At 50.7% G+C, this 18,343-nt stretch overlaps 1 protein-coding gene across 7 annotated transcripts in view; it reads left to right on the plus strand.

The window, feature by feature from the left end:
* The window catches only part of CAMTA1 (calmodulin binding transcription activator 1), a gene marked incomplete at both ends in the record, with an annotated part of 865,599 nt that overhangs the window by 437,555 nt on the left and 409,701 nt on the right, over positions 1–18,343 (plus strand). For 6 of the 7 annotated variants that reach the window (XM_080693322.1, XM_080693323.1, XM_080693325.1 and 3 more), the window contains one exon: positions 4,602–4,737. In XM_080693322.1, the coding sequence (XP_080549448.1) occupies positions 4,602–4,737 (136 nt within the window). Of the gene's footprint in view, positions 1–4,601; positions 4,738–18,343 lie in introns of those variants that run through there. The other variant, XM_080693321.1, reaches the window with a different exon arrangement.

The following is an 18,343-nucleotide window of genomic DNA, read 5'->3' on the forward strand; positions in this document are numbered from 1 at the left end:
TAGGGAGGAATCTCCTAGATTTTCCTAGAGTATGTGTGATTTTGCTTGTTACATGGAAATTTCTGGTTCAATTAAAATTGGTGCTTCTGTTAGGATAGACAGGTGGCTCCAGTTTCACCTTTTTTAATATTCCTAGTGAGTGATCTTAATATTGCAATCCTTGACCCCTGACTTGAGATACCTTGTTTATTGGACATACTTGATTAACATATATAACTGGGAATATTTCTGTACTTCTGTTCTATGGGTTTATTTGTTCATGTATCAAGATCATCATCTTTAAAATATGGAGATTTTGGAGTATGTGTCAAAGCTGGGAGGGCTAGCCCCTAAACCTTGGCCATCTCCACTGGATAAACTGGAGTTTATCTGGATATTCCTGGCGTTTCTTCCCTCTAAATAAACTTATAATAATATATTGTAGGTACAGAATCAAAATCCTAATGAGATTCTTGTTGCCGCTACATAGTGTGTGTGGGGGGGGGGCGGGGGGATATGTGCTGCTGAGGATTGAACCCAGGGGCATTTTACCTCTGAGCTAAACCCCCAGCCCTTTTTAATTTTTGGTGCGAAACGGTCTCACTAGGATGCTAAGAGTTTTACTGAGTTGCTGAGGCTGCTAATGAACTCACGATTCTCCTGTCTCAACCTCCCAAGTACTGGGATTACAAGCGTGTACCACCATACCTGGCCATTACATTACATTAATAATTTTGGGAAGGGTCACATTTTTATAATATTAGCACTTCCTAGACAAGACTTGTCATATTTTTTCGTATATCAAGGCTTGCTTCTTTGTCTTTTAGAAGCTTTTTATAGTTTTCTTCTCCTTAAGTTTTGGGAATTTCTTGTTAAGTTTATGCCTAGGCACTTAGCTCTCTTTTTCTCGATAGTAAATAGCTCTTCCGTTACCCCATTTATTTATCTATCTGTTTTCAATAGCATGTCTTCATCTGTACTTGCTTCTTTGCTGTTATCATTTGTAGTAGGTTTCTACTGCTCCCGTGATCTTTCCCCACACCGCACAGAATGTTGCTGGGTTTACCAGGCATCTGTCTCCTAGATGAAAGGGTTACTTGCCCAGCGGCCTCCTGTTGGAGCGCTTCTCCCTTGACGCTCCTTTGCACAGCTGCAGTGGGGGCTCCGGAGTTTTCTAAGGCTCTCTGAGGCTGTCACCATCCTGGTGTGGCTTCTGCCAGGAGAACATACCTGATCTGAGAGTGAGCAGTTTATCTGAGAGGTGACCCCAGGAAAGAGTAGTAGGGGAGTGAGTGCAGAGGTGAACCAGGAAAAGGGGGGGGTGTACAAATAAAACCCCCCTGAAAGTCACCACTGTGAGTAACTGGAGCTTACCACCATAGGGAGGTGCTGAGGTCCTGTAGAGCACCCAGAGTTACCCCGACCCCGGGGTGGGGAAGCCCAGGATATCCCACAGTTATCCTGATCATAGGACAGGGAAGCCCAGGATAGACCTAAAATTACCCAACCACAGGACAAAGAAGCCCATGATAGCCCCAGAATTATCCCTTTCACAGGGTGGAGAAGACTGGGCTTCACCCACCAAATTCCCGTCCCATGGTGAGGGTGCTTTCAGGGCATGACGGTCACCCAATCAGGGGAGCGGACCTACGACTCTGACCCAGACTGGCCCGCAGTCCATGCCGAGCCAGCAGCCTCCGGTGGCTGTGGAGTCAGGCTGTGGAGTGTTTGCTGCTGGAGGCTTCCAGCTAGAAAGGCTGACTCTGTGGTAGGAATGGTAATGCCTACTTGTGGGTTGGTGTGTAAATAAAAAAATATATAGATGATAGATACAGGTGCAGGCATAGGTATAGATGACGTGCATTGGTGTGATTCACAGGTGCCAGGCGCATAGTAGGTGTGAGATGAGCAGGTTGCAGGGGTCACCTGCCTCCTCTTTGTAGTCCCTGCTCTTCCCATCTGTGATGCATTCCTGTTCCCTGGATTCTCGGGCATGTGCTCCCTAGATTCTCAAGGGTTAAAGCCCTGGACCGGCCTCCTGTCTCAGCCACCTGGGCCTTCCCAGAGCTGCCCCTTGCCTCCCTGGCCTTCCCACCTGGACTCCCTTCCCACCAGCTCTGACTCACTGTGGCTGCACCCTGGGATAGCAGGGCCGCTCACTGACTTGGCCTTGGGAGCCACACAGGCCTTTCTGTGGCCCATCTCTTTCCTCCTCACCCTTCTCAGGCCTGGCACTATAGTGAGGACCTCTCCACTATGAGGAGTGCAGGCAAGTTCTAGCAGAACCAGATTGGTGAGTCAAACACACAGCCAGGTTGCTCATTACTGCGGGTTAAAATGACAATTCCATTTATTAAGGGTGTTTTAGTTGGATGCTTATGTTCCCTGCGGGACGTGCCCTGCTTTGCAGTCTCAGACATCGGGGCCACTCTCAGATGCCAAGGGACAGGTCAGGGAAGAAAGCTGGTCTCCTCGGGTGGATGCCCATCTGTGCTTCTAAATCGTGACTCTATTTGTGATTCCAGATGTGCATGTGGCAGTGTTTTGGGGAGTCCCTTCCCTGGGCATTGCAATTTGGAGACAGCTGGTCTGAAGATGCTGCCGAGGTTCACAGACCGCGTTTAGACAGGTCAGGACTGGAGAAAATCACGAGCCAAGTCTTAGCCCCCAAGAGGCTGGGTTAGCATCAGATCTTTAGGAGATGGTGGTTTTTTTTTTTTTGGACCGAGGGCATCCTGTGAAACTCCCGCGGGGGTCTTCATCCCTCCTTGGAGATATCAAGGTACAAGAGGGCATTTGTGTTGGATCTGGCCATGTCTCTGCTTTGTCCCCAAGGCAGTGGTATAAGCACAGGACCTCAGGAGCTTTCTGGGGGGGGGGGGGTCTTTCTGGGGACAGGAAGGCTCACAGCCTGCTGAAGACTCGATGCTGGAGCAGGCCAAGGCAGAAGGAGGCAGGTGGAGGAAGGAGCCTCCCCTCTGTACCTACCTGCCATTTAGAAATGGAAACCAAGTGTAAGGTTTTTAACTCCGACTTGTAAGCACAGACAGATACCGTCAGGCGACAGCGCTGTGACGAGTGTGGGGAGCTGCTTCCCGATCGTTTTAGTTGGCGGCGCAGGCTCAGGGGGGAAGCCAGCACGGACACACGCCAACTGCACCCTGTCCGGGAAGAAATGAAGCTCAGGGGTCGCTGTTGAAAGTCTATACTTGCTGATGGAGTTGCCGTTCCGTCACCACACTGCCGCTGAACGACACAGCCAGACGGGGTGGGAGCTGCAATTAGCTGCAGTCACCCTGGCGGGATTCTTTTCTCTCCCTCCAGACAATGGAATATTAAGCCATCAATAGCCACTGTTTGGTGCCCGGTTGTGAAACGGTCCCATTGTTGAAAGGAAAAAGCAGAGCGAGAGATTGGAGCCCAGGTGCAGGGAGGCCGGCTGATGGATGGTACCCTGGCGTCCGCTGGAGCAGAGAGACATATAGGCCAGTGTGCGTCACAAGAATCCACTTCATTTGCCTTGTCTGTGTAAAGGGCTCTCTCACCTCAGGTGAGAGTGAGATGGAGTGCCGGCCGGCCTCGTGCTTGCTGAACCATGGGCATCCCTGTGCCCAGCGCTCAGGTGCGGGGTGGCGGAGCCAGCCACGGGGCAGTGGGTGCTGGCTGGAAGGCTGGGTCCACCGAGGGCCGGGTGTGGCTTGCCACCACCTTGCCCGCAGCTGCCAGACTGCTTAGTCCTTCCTCCCCTGGGGGTTTCCGACCCAAACATATGACCGTTGCAACTACAGATACGCACATAAGAATCCTCCGCTCTCTGCCGCCGGTGTGGGTTTTCGTTTTGGAAAATCCATGGTTCGTTTGTTTGTTTTTTTAAACACCACGAGCATGACCTTGCTACTCCTAGCATTTAGCGAAGGGGCGACTATTTTCCTAAGATATTGTGGCCACAGTGCGGGCTATCTGAGCATGCCTGGCATTATCTGAGATCTCTGACAAGAGCGGCCGGACTGGGAAGGAATCAGGTGCTTGGCTGGCTTGAGGAGGGGACCCTGGGACGCGCTTCTGTATCTAGCAGTAATCCAAATGCAAGCAATGAATCAGAAGCATTTGGCCTCGACAGCGAGCTCTTCCGTTGGCCCGTTCTTAACATACTCATCTAGTGCCTGCGTTCAACTTATTTATTTCCTAATGCTGGGAGATGGATTAAAAGATGTGTAGAAAATCCTCCTACAAGAGATAAGACATTGCAGGCTGCCAAGGCACCCCCGGTTCGTTCAGCTTCCTCACTCTCTCTCTTTCTCTCTGTTTTGCCCACTTTTCAGTGTAGAGTTTGGGCCCCGGCATCGTATATCCTGTTTAGTTTGTGGATATTACTAAGGGGATGTTTCTTAAGCCTATCATTGACACATTTAATTCATTAGGTACCAAATCCACAAGCAAATTTTGGCTGGCCATAAAACACGGTTAATCCAAGGGAACTGCAATAAAAGGTGAAAAATTATGTTCCCTCAGATGTGGAGTATTGCTTTTCTATAGAGACTTTTCCCGGTCTGTGCTATCTCTCTTCATAAATTTTCCTTCTGCTTGGTTCTCTCGGTAACTTAACCATTTGTTGTTTTTAGACCACAGAACGGCTCAATGATTCTCTACAACAGGAAGAAAGTGAAATACAGGAAAGATGGGTATTGCTGGAAAAAGAGGAAAGACGGGAAAACGACCAGAGAGGACCACATGAAACTCAAGGTCCAGGGAGTGGAGGTAAAGTGCAGAAAAGGCCGTGCCGCCCCCAAAATGTCCCTTCCGGGCTGCACCGGAGAGCAGAATTGCTCGGGAGTGATATGAGGCCAGTCACCCCTGGCAGAAGCACTTGTGTTTGCCAAGACCCTGCTGTTTGCTTTCTGTGTCTCTGCCTTCTTACTCAATGGTCTCCATTTGAGTTTCCATTGCCGGTGAAACAGGATTGTCACCGCAGCGCTGCTCTTCCTGGGGAGTCCTGGGTGAATAGACCGGGGTCTGCAAGGTGCCTGCAGAGTTGCTTGTCGTATTTCTCAGAGCTTATGGGTGCATTGAGACCTTCACAGGTGTCGGGTGAGGGGAGGTAGCATGAGGGTCCTTCTTCCTGAGGCTGCCAGGTCTCCTCTGTCAAGTGGGCAATGCCCCCAGAACTGGGCTTCACCCCCTTCACCGCCAGACCTTCAAACCTCCCTCTGGGTCGTTCAGGATGGCTGCCAGAGCAGAGAAGCCAGCTCGTGACCCACTTGGCGCTCCCAGCTGGTCAAAGACAGGCCTGCTGGTGTGCAGTCTCCAGCTGGGTACTGAGGACCAGAATCCCACTTGGGTCCCATGGGTCGCCCTTGCGCACTGACGTCTTTTGTGACGCACTCTGTCATTGTGACTTGTTTCTGGATCCTTCGTGTGCTCTTATGGCTGTTAAAAATAGCACAAGTGGCTTTTTATTATGTTACCCCCTCCTCAGAGAGAGGGGGAGAGAGAACTTTTGTTTTATGCGTATGTGTGTGGCTTTTTTTTTCTACACCCAATAACAGTGCTTTATGATGGTGGACAAGGAATAGCACCATCCGAGAAATTCCAGTTTCCTCTCCTCTCCCGTGCCGAGGCTTTGCACAGCATGATTTAATTGACTGCACGGAACATTAAAATGCAGATTATCCAAACACACTCCTCTGGACCTACCTCTAGGACGGTGGCCGGTGACTGCACAAATAACATTAGCCACGGAGGGAGGGCCCTGATCGCCCCCGATGGAAGAACAGGGAGAAAGCAAGGGGAGCGTGGGTGGGGCCCGAGAGGGAGGCTCCAGCCGGGCCACGCAGGGCCCGCAGGACTCCACGCCAGTGCCACGGCAAGCAGCCTCGGGGCCCGCAGGCCTCTGGTATATTTCATCTTTAGTAATACGTAAATCAGGAACTGGTGGTTGTAAGTAACAGTGGGGTGGGATTCATCCTCAGCAGTGGCTCAGGAGCCCAGGGAGAACGAAAAAGCCACAGTGTTCATTTTCTTCCCTCGTGTTATAAATTAGAATTGTCACCGGATGGAATCGGAGTGATTTATGGCTATTTTTCGGCTGTATTTATGTTTGGAGTTATTTGTGGCTCTCACACTTGCGGGCCCCTTGGAATGCAGAGGAGGGGAAACCTGGCTGGCCTGGCTGGATGTGGCTTTCGGGGTGTGAGCGGCCCTGCAGTGGAGGGCAGGAGGCTGACGGGGGAAGCCTTGGCCGGGGCGCCAGGAACTCAGCTTCCAGCTTCTTAGACAGGGAAGCCACGTAGGCTACACTTTGCCCATGGCTATGGCCTCCAGCTCAGGGAATTATCCCACCAAGCTGACAGCAGATATTGGCTATGTACCTTCTTTGGCAAGGCTGTGTGTTGTTTGCGGTCTACAGAGATAGCAGGAGCCCTGTTCTCTGCCCCATGGACTCCTGGTCAGGTTGAGAAGGCAGCTGTGTCTAGACACAAAGGTCATTAGTAGTGGGAGGAGCAGCCTGAGGCTTGGGGACAGTGTCCTGAGAATCCACAGTAGGCTCTAATGATGGAGACGCTTTCTAAGTGAGGCAGAATATTGGCTGAGGTCTCAAAGCTGGGGTTTGCCTGAGTTCACGTGTGTGTATACATATCTTGTACGTTGCTTTATAGCGTTTCACTTTCACTAAATATCAGGGGCTGAGCTGTATCTGTTGATATTCAGATCTCTCTCATCCTTTTTAACAGTTCCACAGTATTCCATCGCAGAAGGCTTTGAGCTGCCCCCCTATCGGTGGACTTTTAGACACCTTCCAGATTGTTAGCATCACAAACATTAAAGCTTCAATAAACATTCTTTTGCATGTCTTCTTGTGTCCATGTGCAACCCGGGCCAAAAAAATTGCTGGGCTGAAAGGCATGAGTGTTCTCAGTTTTGTACACACTGCCAAATTGTTCCTAAGCGACTGTACTAATTACACGCCCGTCGGCACTGGAAATTGCCATTTCCCCCAAACCCTCTCGCACACTGACGGATGAGAGATGGCACCCTGTCCAATCTGAATTTGAGTTTTTCTTATTTATTATTGGGGATGAGTGCCTTCATTTACCCCTTAATTTACCAGTGGGAATCTCTTGCAGGGGATGGCCTACCATGGCTTTGCATCCTCAAATAGCCCTGAAGAAGGGTTTCCCGGGCAGGGTCAGGCCCCTCCCCACACCTCACCAGCGTCTCCCACATTAGCTCTGACCTGCACCCTGGCTGGGAAGCCCAGCGGGCAATCTGTTCCACTTGCAAAATTGCAGTAGGTTTATACGTGGGATTTTTCTGGTCTGGACCCCACTTCTTCCCCCCTTGGATACGATCAGGAGGTTCCCAGGCACTGGGACATAAGTCATGCCAGGCATGGTGCCCACCGGCTGCCCTCTGCTGCACAGCGCCTTGTAGCTGTGATTCTTCTACCCCCCAAGCTGGTTTCCTCAGTTCAAGGGCATAGTAAAGACATTTGAATCTACCATTTAACATACCACTCGCTATAAGCCTCCCCTCAGGCCAGGAAAGCTCCCAGCCCTGCTCGTGGCTGGTGGCGCGGCTCAGCGGCCTATCTCAGCCAGGCACGGGATGGGGCAGAGCTTTTGAAGCTGACGAGCTGTGAGCCAGGGAGAAGCTAGCTAGATAGGGTTTGATGAGGAGGGGGTTGCTAGGTCAGTGCAGGTCTCCAGGGGGCGCTGGACCCTGGGAATTCCTGGCCCGCCCGTCTGTGGACACACAGGCCGAAGGGTTTGGGTGGGTAAGAGGTCCTCTGAGAGCAAAGAGCCATTCGGAAGCACCGCTAAGCCTCCAGAGCCAGCACCGCCAGGGGCCATGTGCTCCAGGTGAAGTCAGCCAGAGGCGAGGCTGGTCTAAGGGCTGTGCTGGAAAAATCCTTCCAAGTTCACAGCACCTTTCTCTCTCCTAAGGATGCTCTATATCTCTCCTGGGATGTCTCAGAAGCCAGGCTGGCTGTTGGCACCCCTCCCCCCCTCTTCTTTGCTGCTGGGGCCCCGCAATAGGCAGAAACCACCATTCTAGTACAGGGACAGTCAGAGGCTTACAAATCTCCCTTGTACTCGGCATATTGTCTCATCTGGTCCTCATAAAAATGTCTTTTTAAAAAATGTATAAGCCGGGCGTGGTGGCGCACGCTTGTAATCCCCGCGCTTGGGAGGCGGAGACAGGAGGATCGCGCAGGTTCGAAGCCAGCCGTGCTGGCGTAAGAGACCCTGTTTCAAAAATATAAAATAGGTCTGGGAGTGTAGCCCGGAGGAAGAAGGGCTTCCAGGAACCCCGGTACCACCAAAAAAAAAAAAAAAAAAAAAAATGTATAGTAAGCCGGGCGTGATGGTGCATGCTTTTAATTCCAGTGCTTGGGAGGCTGAGACAGGAGAATCACACAGGTTTGAAGCCAGCCTCAGCTACTTAATGAGGCTCTCAGCAACTTAGTGAGACCCTGTTTCCAAATAAAGTATAAAATAGGTCTGGGAGTATAGCTCCTTGGTTCCATCCCTAGTACCACAAAAATAAATAAATAAAGTGTGTAGTAGCCGGGTGTGGTGGTGCACGCTTATAATCCCAGCATTCGGGAGGCAGAGACTGGAGGATCGCAGTCCACGGACAGCCTCAGCTACTTAGTGGAGGCGCTTTGCAACTCATTGAGACCCTGTTTCAAAAATTAAAAAAAAAAAACTAAAGAATAGGGACGAGAGGGTAGCTCAAAGGTACTATGCCCCTGGGTTCCATCCCCAGTACTGCAAAATAAATAATAAATAATAAATAATAAATAAATAAAGTTCATAATATTATACCCATTTTATAGACAAAAAAATTGCGTCTCAGAGGTAGTTTCTCCTGTCCCATATCATGTTACAAATCAAGCGAAATGGGACGGCCCAGGGCCTGCCTGGTTCTGATGCTCACACTCCTGCCCTTAGACCAGTGGCTCTTGGCCCGTGGGTGGGATCTGCAGGTTTGGGAACCGAGTCAGCCCACATTTATTGGGCACGAGCCCTTCATTCATCAGCCGGTTGTTGGGGGCTTCGACCCGCCAGCCCTGTGACGAGTGTTGAGGACTCCGGGGCGCAGAAGGAATCTGTGGTCCCTGATCTGGGGAGACAGAAAACCAAGACTGAGCTTGAATGTGGGGTTTAAAGGCCGCGCTGGAAGAATTGCAAGCCCCATGTGGCCGATGGAGGAAGGGCACCTTGGGCGGGTATGGTCTTAAGAAATGACCCAGGTGGAAGGCATGCTGGGAGCAGGGCATGCTGGGAGCCACGGTAGTGACAGGTAGAGAGAGGAAGTATTGCCAGCCAGGGCAGAGTCTGTTGAAAAATGGCTCCTGTGAGTGTGAGCCACAGGTGGCAGTAGTGTGCCCTGGACCACAACCTCCTGCCCACCCAGCCTGCTTCGCTAGGGAAGGACCTCCCTGGCCTGCACTGCCTTCCGGCGGAAACGCTCACCCATCAATCACCTCTGACCGGAATTTTCAGAGAGAAAGAGAAAGCTTGGTGTTGCCGATGACCTGTTTGTGCTGCCCAGAGGGAACGCGGAGTCCCTTGACTTCCCCACGAGCTGTCTGCAGGCTAGACGCCCACCATCAGCAGTAGCAGCGGAGGTTATGTTTTGGGACTTGGCCTCATTAGGGTGATGTACTTTATTTGAGCACTTAGAAGCCACTTTTTTTTTTTAAAGCACCTCTTTTAAAAGTAGGAATGATATTGTAGTTACTGCATTAGGAATTAACAGGGCATGAAATAAGTGCCCGCCTTGTGGCACTGCCCAATCATTTCAGCACTGCTTGTGGCCCTAAGATAAATAGGTACCGTGCTTGCGGCTGATGGGAAACGCTTGAAACAGCCGGCCATGAGCTTGTACGGTGCCCAAATCAAGTTTAGAAAATAGCAATGAATAAACAAGGAGGGAGGGCGACGGCTGATGAAGCGGCCAGGCTGCAGGGACTCACAGGGCGGGCTGCGCACTGCACAGCATCACATAGAGAGCTGGTTTTTACTTTCTGCAGAGGATTATGTGTCTCCAGATGAGGGAGGTTCTGCTGCGGGCCTCCAGTGTCCCTCGTTCAGAACCTGTTTCTTCCTGCGTGTCCAGGTCCGACTGTCTCAGCCTTGTGACTTATGGGTCTCCCAGGCTCTATCTCTGGGCTCCTCTAGCTACAAGTAACGGTTCCTACGCCCTCTGTCATTGGGACATTGCACCTGTATCTTTGTTTGGACTCTCTATCAGCCTGTTTGGTACAATGAAGGCATATTGAATATTCGGTATCTTCTCCATACTAGAAAGTCTGTATCTGGTGTCTAGATACTAGGTGACCTGTTAAGTGCAGGGTGCAGAAATGAAGAGCAGACAGAAACCAAACCGGGCCGTGTGGATAGGATTTTGTCATTGTCAAGCGGCCAGCCTATTAGGGAAGGCTTCAGAACAGTCGCATGACCTCGCTTTTCCCTCCCTGAGGACGGGCTCTGGCCTGGGACCTGGGACTTTGCTCCGAGCTCTGAGGTCTCCTGCAAGTCTGACTGCTGCGTTTCACAGCCTCACCCGGCCTTCACCCACGCTGCGGGTTGGTCACGGCAGCTATTTTATCCTCATAGGCTGCGGCTCTGAGACTTGAACCCCGGTCTTCAGTTCCAAATCTCAGACTCTTGTCTGGCGTTGGGCACCGGTGGCAAAGTTGTCCTCATCTCACGGCGTCGCCAGTGGAGGGAGTCTGTCCAGTGGCACCTTGGGGAATCTCACAGGCTCTTTCCTGACTTTCGGTCATCCAGATTTTTATATAGCATCCTGCTAGTATGCTTTAAAACCTCACTTGTGGTTTTGCCTGGCTGTGTTTGGGTAGAATCTATTCAGCAACTCAAGTCCGTAGCCCTTCATTTCTAATTACTTAGCGTCCCTGGCGACAGGTCTCTACCCAATTCAATAATTAAAATTTTAGCTAATAAATAACGTTAAGCCGGCAGCAGAAGCAGTGCTTTCTGTTTATACCCCGTTGAGTTCAGGCGGCCTGGCAGGCGGCTGGTTTTGCTTCTCCTCTGTCTTAGTCTGCTGGGGTTGCTGTGATAAAACGCCAGCTTACACAGCAACGCTTATCTCTCTTGGTTCTGGAGGTGCAAGTCCAAGATCCAGGTACAGATGGATTCAGTGATGTCTGCTGAGGACCCGCTTCCTGGCTCCAAGGTCTTCCCTGCTCCCTGTGTCCGGGAGAAAGACATCTTGCTAGAGATCCTTTTATTTGAGCATGAATCCTATTCCTAAGCCTCCGCCTTCACGACCTAAGCACCTCCTCAGGGCCCCACCTCCTAAAGCTGCCACACGGGGGGTCAGTTTCCAACACGCGAACTTGGAGGCCCATTTCACTAGGTGGATAGCACCTCCTTCCCTCACCACAGCCAAATAACGTCGACACTGAGGGTGGCGGCATCGCTTATAGAGCTTCTCCCGAACCCCTGCGGGGGCTCTGGTCCATTTCTTTGCATCATCTCATTCAGCTGCTGGCAATGTCACCACCGGGTGGGTACCGTGACGGCCCCCATTTTTATGACTTTGCATTTTTAAAGTACTGAAGAATACTTTAATTACAAATAAAGGCAACAGGATTATGTTTCCGGTTCTAAATGTATCCACAAGTTAAGTCACGCACATCCCTCACTTAAAAGACAAAAAAAAAAAAAAAAAAATACAACCCGAAGTCACCTTGCTCCTAAGCTTTCTCGCAGGAAGGAGTAAAACCAAGCTGTGCTGAGAAGAAAGAAATCTGAGCATGGGAGCATCTGATTGGCTGGACATCTGAGCTTCCCAAACTCCTACCTCCATTTTACCCAGGGATCATAAGAAGACACGGCAGGTCCTCTGCCGTCCACATTGGTGGCGGGAGCTGGTCCCCAGGCATCCGCACACCCTGCATACCCTGCAGCCGCCCTAGCTGGGGTTTGGCCCTGCTCACTTTGGGGCCTTTGCCTCTCCCAGGGTAACCCTCACCCAGGGGTGACAGGTTGTTTATTCCCAGTATAAGCTGCTCATGTACGCAGCCTTTGAGCTTCTGGGACATGTTAACTGTGGCTGCGATGGACTGTGTGTGCTCTGTCTCTGTGGAGGGCTGCCAGGCTTAGCATGTGTAACACACACACACACACACACACACACACACACACACACACACACCCCACATATGGAGGGGGGAAATCTAAGATTCCCAGGTGGGTATCAATTTCAGATAAACCATGGGTGATTTTTAGTTTAAGCCTGTCCCCTGCCATATTGGGACATACATACTAAAATAGCATCTGCCATTAATGGGACCTCACATTGCACGGGGCATTCTACCTCTGAGCTACACCCCTAGCCCTATTTTTTAGTCTTTTTAGTTTTTGAAACAGGGTCTCACTGGGTTGCAAAGGGCCTCGCTAAGTAGCTGAGGTTGTCCGCGAACTGCGATCCTCCGGTCTCAGCCTCCTGAATGCGGGGATTACAAGCATGCGCCATCACGCCCGGCTCTCCTGCGTTTTATCTGACCACCGGAGCAGTTTCCTGTGAGTCTCTGCAGACAGAGGCTTGTCTGCTTGGGCTTGTGGTCACATGGAGGCTGGGGAAAGGCACCATGGAAGACAGAAGGATGCTGGCCACAGCCGGGGAGAGAAGGTGCTCCGGGCAGTTTCCCGGTGAACCCATGTGCGGCCAGGGCTGGGGCCCTTTGGCTCCCTCTGAGAAGCGAGTCTTGGGGGTTGCCCAGATCCAAAGCCCTGGCCTTCTGGAAGCCCGAGTGTGGTACCCTTTGAAGAAGCAGACCTCTCTGCCAGTGGTGTGAGAGGGGAAGCTTGCTAGTAAAAGCCGTGCAGGGAAGACCTTGAACCAAGTACGATTCTAGTTCAGCCTCAGGCTCTGCCAGATGACAGTGTGTAAAACGCTTTGAAATGTCCTTCTTCAAACTCAACTTGTGCCTTGGTAAGTCAGGATTCCCCCGATGCAGGTAGAGCAGCAGTACATTATCAACTTGATGTCCTGAACCGGTGTTTGTTGCGACGGTCCCTCCCATCATTGCAGATCAGCCCACAAGGACATGAATGGGAATTTTATCATATTCAACGATGACATAAAGCCTCGGATACCACCGTCAAACTTGCCAAGGGCGGCTCTCTGCCGAGGCTGCCACCTACAGCAGACAAAGAGCGAAGTGTCCCTGGGAACTCACACACACACTTTGTGGACTCATTCAGAAGTTGGGTGTGTGTTTTAAGACCGTGATATAGGCCGGGCGTGGTGGCGCACGCTTGTAATCCCCGCGCTTGGGAGGCGGAGGCAGGAGGATCGCGCAGGTTCGAAGCCAGCCGCGGTGGCTTAAGAGACCCTGTTTCCAAATAAAAATATAAAATAGGTCTGGGAGTGTAACCCGGAGGTAGAAGGGTTTCCAGGAACCCCAGTACCACACACACACACACACACACACAAAAGATCGTGATATATATTCCCCCCTCCCCACGAAAGGACCAGACATAGCTGTTTGCATTGTGTAAAGGATAACTCTGGCCTTCACTTGACCAAATCACCAACTACTGATCTTCTCTGCATTGCTCCATCTCCTAGTATTACTGGGGAAATTTGCTCTTGCTGTGGCGGCTATGGCTCGTGTCTGTGCGGGCATCCATGTTGCCTCCGCTCCAGTCCCCAGCCTCATCTTGGAGAAGCTGGTGCACTGCAGCTGACCCCAGCAGAGAGAAGAGTAGGGGTTGCCAGCTAATTCAGCAACGTCACTTCATCAAAGTGCTTCCAGAACCACAGCCCAGACCATGGGAACGTAGAGGGCTGTGCGTGAAGGGTACCGTTGCTATTGTGTACTAGGGGAGAGAAATGTTACTATAATAAATTCAAGAGGGAACAGGTGCCCGCCGCGATCCGCGATGATGCGCACCTGTAATCCCAGGACTTGGGAGACTGAGACAGGAGGATTGCAGGTTCGTAGCCAGCCTTGGCTACTTAGTGAGGTTCTTTGCAACTCAGTGAGATCCTGTTTCAAAATAAAGAATAAAAAATCAGGCTGGGATTGTAGCTTGCAGGTAGAATGTCCCTGGGTTCTACCCCCAGTACCACACACACAAAAATAAAATAAAATAAAATAAAATAAAATAAAATAAAATAAAATAAAAAGGGCTGGGAGTGTAGCTCAGAGGTGGAATGCCCTGGATTCAATACCAGTACCAAAAACAAACAGAACAAGCAAAACCCCAAAACAAAACAAAAACCCAGGGAGCAGGGAAGCACAGGAGCCCGGCTGGGTCGCTTTCATGGCGCTGGCTCTGGTTGCTGGTTCTCCCCTCCTGCTATGTGATTGTGTTTTCAGCCGCTGAGCCTCCCAGGCTTGCACTCCCTTGGTGCAAGGCCCGAACTGTACATAGAAAACAGGTGACTCCATGAAGGAGCGCCCTTCTGCTCCTGGAGTTCTTCCTGGACGGGTGAAATGATGTTCCATTTTCTCTTTACACTTCTTGATTCCAACACCAGGTAAGGTGTGCACCTTCCAGAAAGGTTTTTCTTCCTCTTTTGCAAAGGCTCAAGTCCCTCCCTGCCCGGAAACGGAAGCTCTTAGAAGGCGGGGCATAGATGGTAGCGACAGCCTCTCCTGTGAGCCCATTGGACGAGCATGTCAGGCCCCGCCCCAGATCCCCTCCTTGGAGGTCTGAGAGTTAGTAGGGCCACCCACGTGACTTACCTGCGCCTGAATTTGGAAAGAATTAATACCTGGTACTTATTGCTTGGCAGAGTGGTTATTAAAATTTGTTTAAGAAAAAGTCAAAAGAAAAATTTCACGAGATGGTTTGACAATTCCTAACTGGACTCCCAGCACCTTTTACAAGCCTCTCTCTGAAACCTTGATTACTTGGCTGGAGGCTGTCACCTCCTCATTCTGCTCTTGGCTACAAAGGTTGGAGAACAGCAGGTTTTTGAAAGCAGAACGCATTGACCAACTGGGTGTGACTGGGCTGTCCCCTGCTCTCTGTTGTCCGGGAAATAGCCCGCCCTTGTATTTCTAGCTTTTCCCAGCAGGGACCCTGCCTGACTCTCCACCATGACAGCTAGTGTTTGGTACGGTGCCGGTTACTCGTTCACTGCCCAGTAAACATTTTTTTGAGTGAATAAGCACATTTAATCAGCATTTTTTAAAATGAATACATGAACTTTTCTTGTAAAGGGCCAAACTAAACAATTCTGGTTTGAGGACCAGATGGTTGGTTTTAACAATTCAATCCTGCCATTGTGACATGAAAGCAACCATAGAAAATAGTCAAGCAATGGTTGCGGTTGTGTTCCAATAAAACTTTATTTACAAAGACAGTCTGTGGGCCGGATTCAGAGTAGAGTTAGATTGCCCATCCCTGTCTTAGACAATGGCAGCCATTTCCAAGAGAAACGGGGTGCTGTGAGAGCAGGTGAGGGCATTGAGGGTATGACTGAGTGCTTGCCACCGCCCCGCGAGGCTCAGTGTGAGCACTGGTGTGTCTAGGGCCGTGTCCACAGCCTGACGTCATGCGGGTCACACTAGCTCAGTTCTGCAGCGAGCCAGTGCTCTTTTTCTCAATATATCTGGGAGGCCAGGGTTTCTCCTTTTTCTTTATTTTCAGTGACAAAATGTCCACAGGGTGTGGCCTTATTTTTCTCACTCTAAGTTATCCTCAGCCCGAAAAACATAGGCAGTATCTCTCGCAAAGGACCGTGGGAAATGGGACATGTCCTGTATGTCCTGGGAGCCACGGGCTCCCCTGCACCTCTTTGTGGGAGCACCAGCCATGCTGGGTGACACTCCCCGTGCCCCCTTGTCCAGGAGGGATACAGAGCCAGCAGCGCACGGTCTTGCGAGACCAGGGTATTACAGGACAAGACGTCACGAGAAAGGTGAGGCGCCTGCCTCCCCAGGCTTGGCGAGCTTCACAAGGAGCCCGCAGCTAGACTGACATAGCAAAGCCCCCCTCGGACACCGAGCATGGGGCGGGGCACCGGTGCTATCTGTCCCTGATCAAACGCTTCACATGGCCGCACAGGAAGCATCTGGGCTTCCCTTTCATCTCCGCCGCCGCCATTTCCACACGGCTCTTTGATGGAGGCGAGAGGGTAGACATTTGTTGTAAAAGCACGAGAGGCGTCAACCCTCCGTGAATCGATCATTTAGAATTTGTTTTATTAAATATTCCAGGTAGCGCGTGATAAACGGAAGCGCTGCTGGTGCGCAGCTTAATGATTCATGTATCTGTGGTGGTGATAAGGAGATCAAAGATGGGGCTTGCCATCGCGGAGGAAGAATATGGATTATTATTGGATCCTCAATGGGCCTCTCGAGGAGCTTCCTTAAGGGAACACACGTATCAATAATTTCTCCTCTATGCAAGAATCCTAATGTTTCACTTACAGGAACATAAATTCCGTAGCAAGTGGCAGTGGGTTTCCCCTCCCTTTGGTTTCCTACATCCCTCACCCATCGATGATGTTTTTTATTCGTCAGTCAGTATATTGCATTCATAATTCTTTAATCTCCGTACTTCTGATTCTCACTTTTGACTCTAGAAAGCTCTGCTGAGGTCTCTGCTCTCTCTCTGTGCCAGAGATGCTTATTGAGACCGGGAGAGCATATTTGTTTGGGTCTCTTTTGCATAAAAGGTCCTGCCGGGTGTGAGGGCACACGTCCGTAATCCCACTGCGTGTGAGGCTGTGACGGGAAGATCGCAGGTTTGGGGACAGCCTCAGCAACCTAGTGAGACCTTGTTTTAAAATAAACAAACAAATAAATAAAAATAAGGTCAGGGGTATAGTTCAAAGGTAGAATGTCTCTGGGTTCAATCTCCACTTTTCAATCTTAAAAATCTCCAGTTTTAATCTATTTTTTTTTTCTTTTTTGGTGGTACTGAGAGTAGAACCCAGAGGCTTTCTACTCCCAGACCTATTTTATATTTTATTTGGAAACAGGGTCTCACTAAGTTGCTGAGGCTGGCTTTGAACCCGTGCGATCCTCCTGTCTCAGCCTCCCAAACGCCAGGTTTACAAGCGTGTGCCACCACGCCCAGCTTATTCTTTATTTTGAAGCATGGTCTCACTAAGCTGCGGAAGGCCTCAGTAAGTAGCTGAGGCTAGCTCTGAACCCTTGCGATCCCCCTGTGTCAGTCTCCCAAGCGCCAGGATTACAAGTGTGCGCCACCATGCCCGGATTCCAATTTTAATTAACTTTTTGGAGAACGCTGGCTAGATGTCAGGACTCCAGCGAGGGTAAGGCCAGCTCACAAGACATAGTATGTTGCTGAGTCAGCTTTTCCCAAGCAAGAGGGCTGCAAAGCTCATTCAGACTCAGGGCCAAGAATAGCAGGTCAGACTGTGTTGCTTCCCTGGGTTCTGGGGCCTTCCCAGACTGACCTGGAGCCAGGTCAAGCGAGTGGGTGCTGTTGAATGAAAATTACACGCCGTGTGACCCGCCACCTCGTCACAGACCGTGCCCCCGTGATGTTTAGGGTCCCATGACTCGCACCTTACAAAATGCCCCATGACTTCCTTTTCTTTCCAAAATATTAGACCAATGTTGCATACTGTAATCTTTTCCAAAGGACACTGGGAGAGACCAAACTGGGAAACCCCAAGACTCCATTTCTTTATTCCCTCAAGATTCCTCACCACCCCCGCCCCTGCCTCAGGGACGGGCGCCTAAGGCATCCGAGCGGGGGATGCGCAATGCTGACGGTCAGCTTCAATGGCCCTCCCGAGTCACTGTGTGCACCTGTGTGCAATCTGACCTAGCTGTCAGTAAGTTTCTCCAAAGAGAACACCCGAACCACTCACGGCTTATCACTCCACGAGAAAGTGAGTTTTGCTGCTGACCTTTCATTCTTCAGTTGCGAGTCTTGAGTTACAGCCCCCACCTAAAGGTGGGCATAACCGTGGCCTGTAGGCCGCTCTGGGTGTTTCTGTTCTCATCAGATTCATTTCTCCTCCCCTTAAAGGGGGAGTCAGTTTGGGTGACAACACCAATCCCCTTGGGGTTGCTTTTTCTGTCTCCTTTGTGCCCAGCACAGGGAAGCCCGCTGCGGTTTCTGAATGGCAGCATCAATATTTGGAGGGCTGGTGTTCCCAAGCTTTTTTTTTTTTTAATTGAACATAAATGGTATAAATTTAAACTATACTTGGTGCCCTCTCCCGCCTCCGCCCCTGGTTTCCCTTCCTCCCTTCCACCAATGAATGTCCAGGGTAACCATGCCATATTCATAATTTTATACATACTCGGATGTAGTTTTGATGCTCGGTGGAAGTTGTTGGTTCCACCCCGGATGGGACAGAGACTCAGGCTGCTGGGAGCCCCTGATGT

This window comes from Muscardinus avellanarius (assembly GCF_963383645.1).
Source record: "Muscardinus avellanarius genome assembly, chromosome: 3".
NCBI lineage: Eukaryota > Metazoa > Chordata > Mammalia > Rodentia > Gliridae > Muscardinus > Muscardinus avellanarius.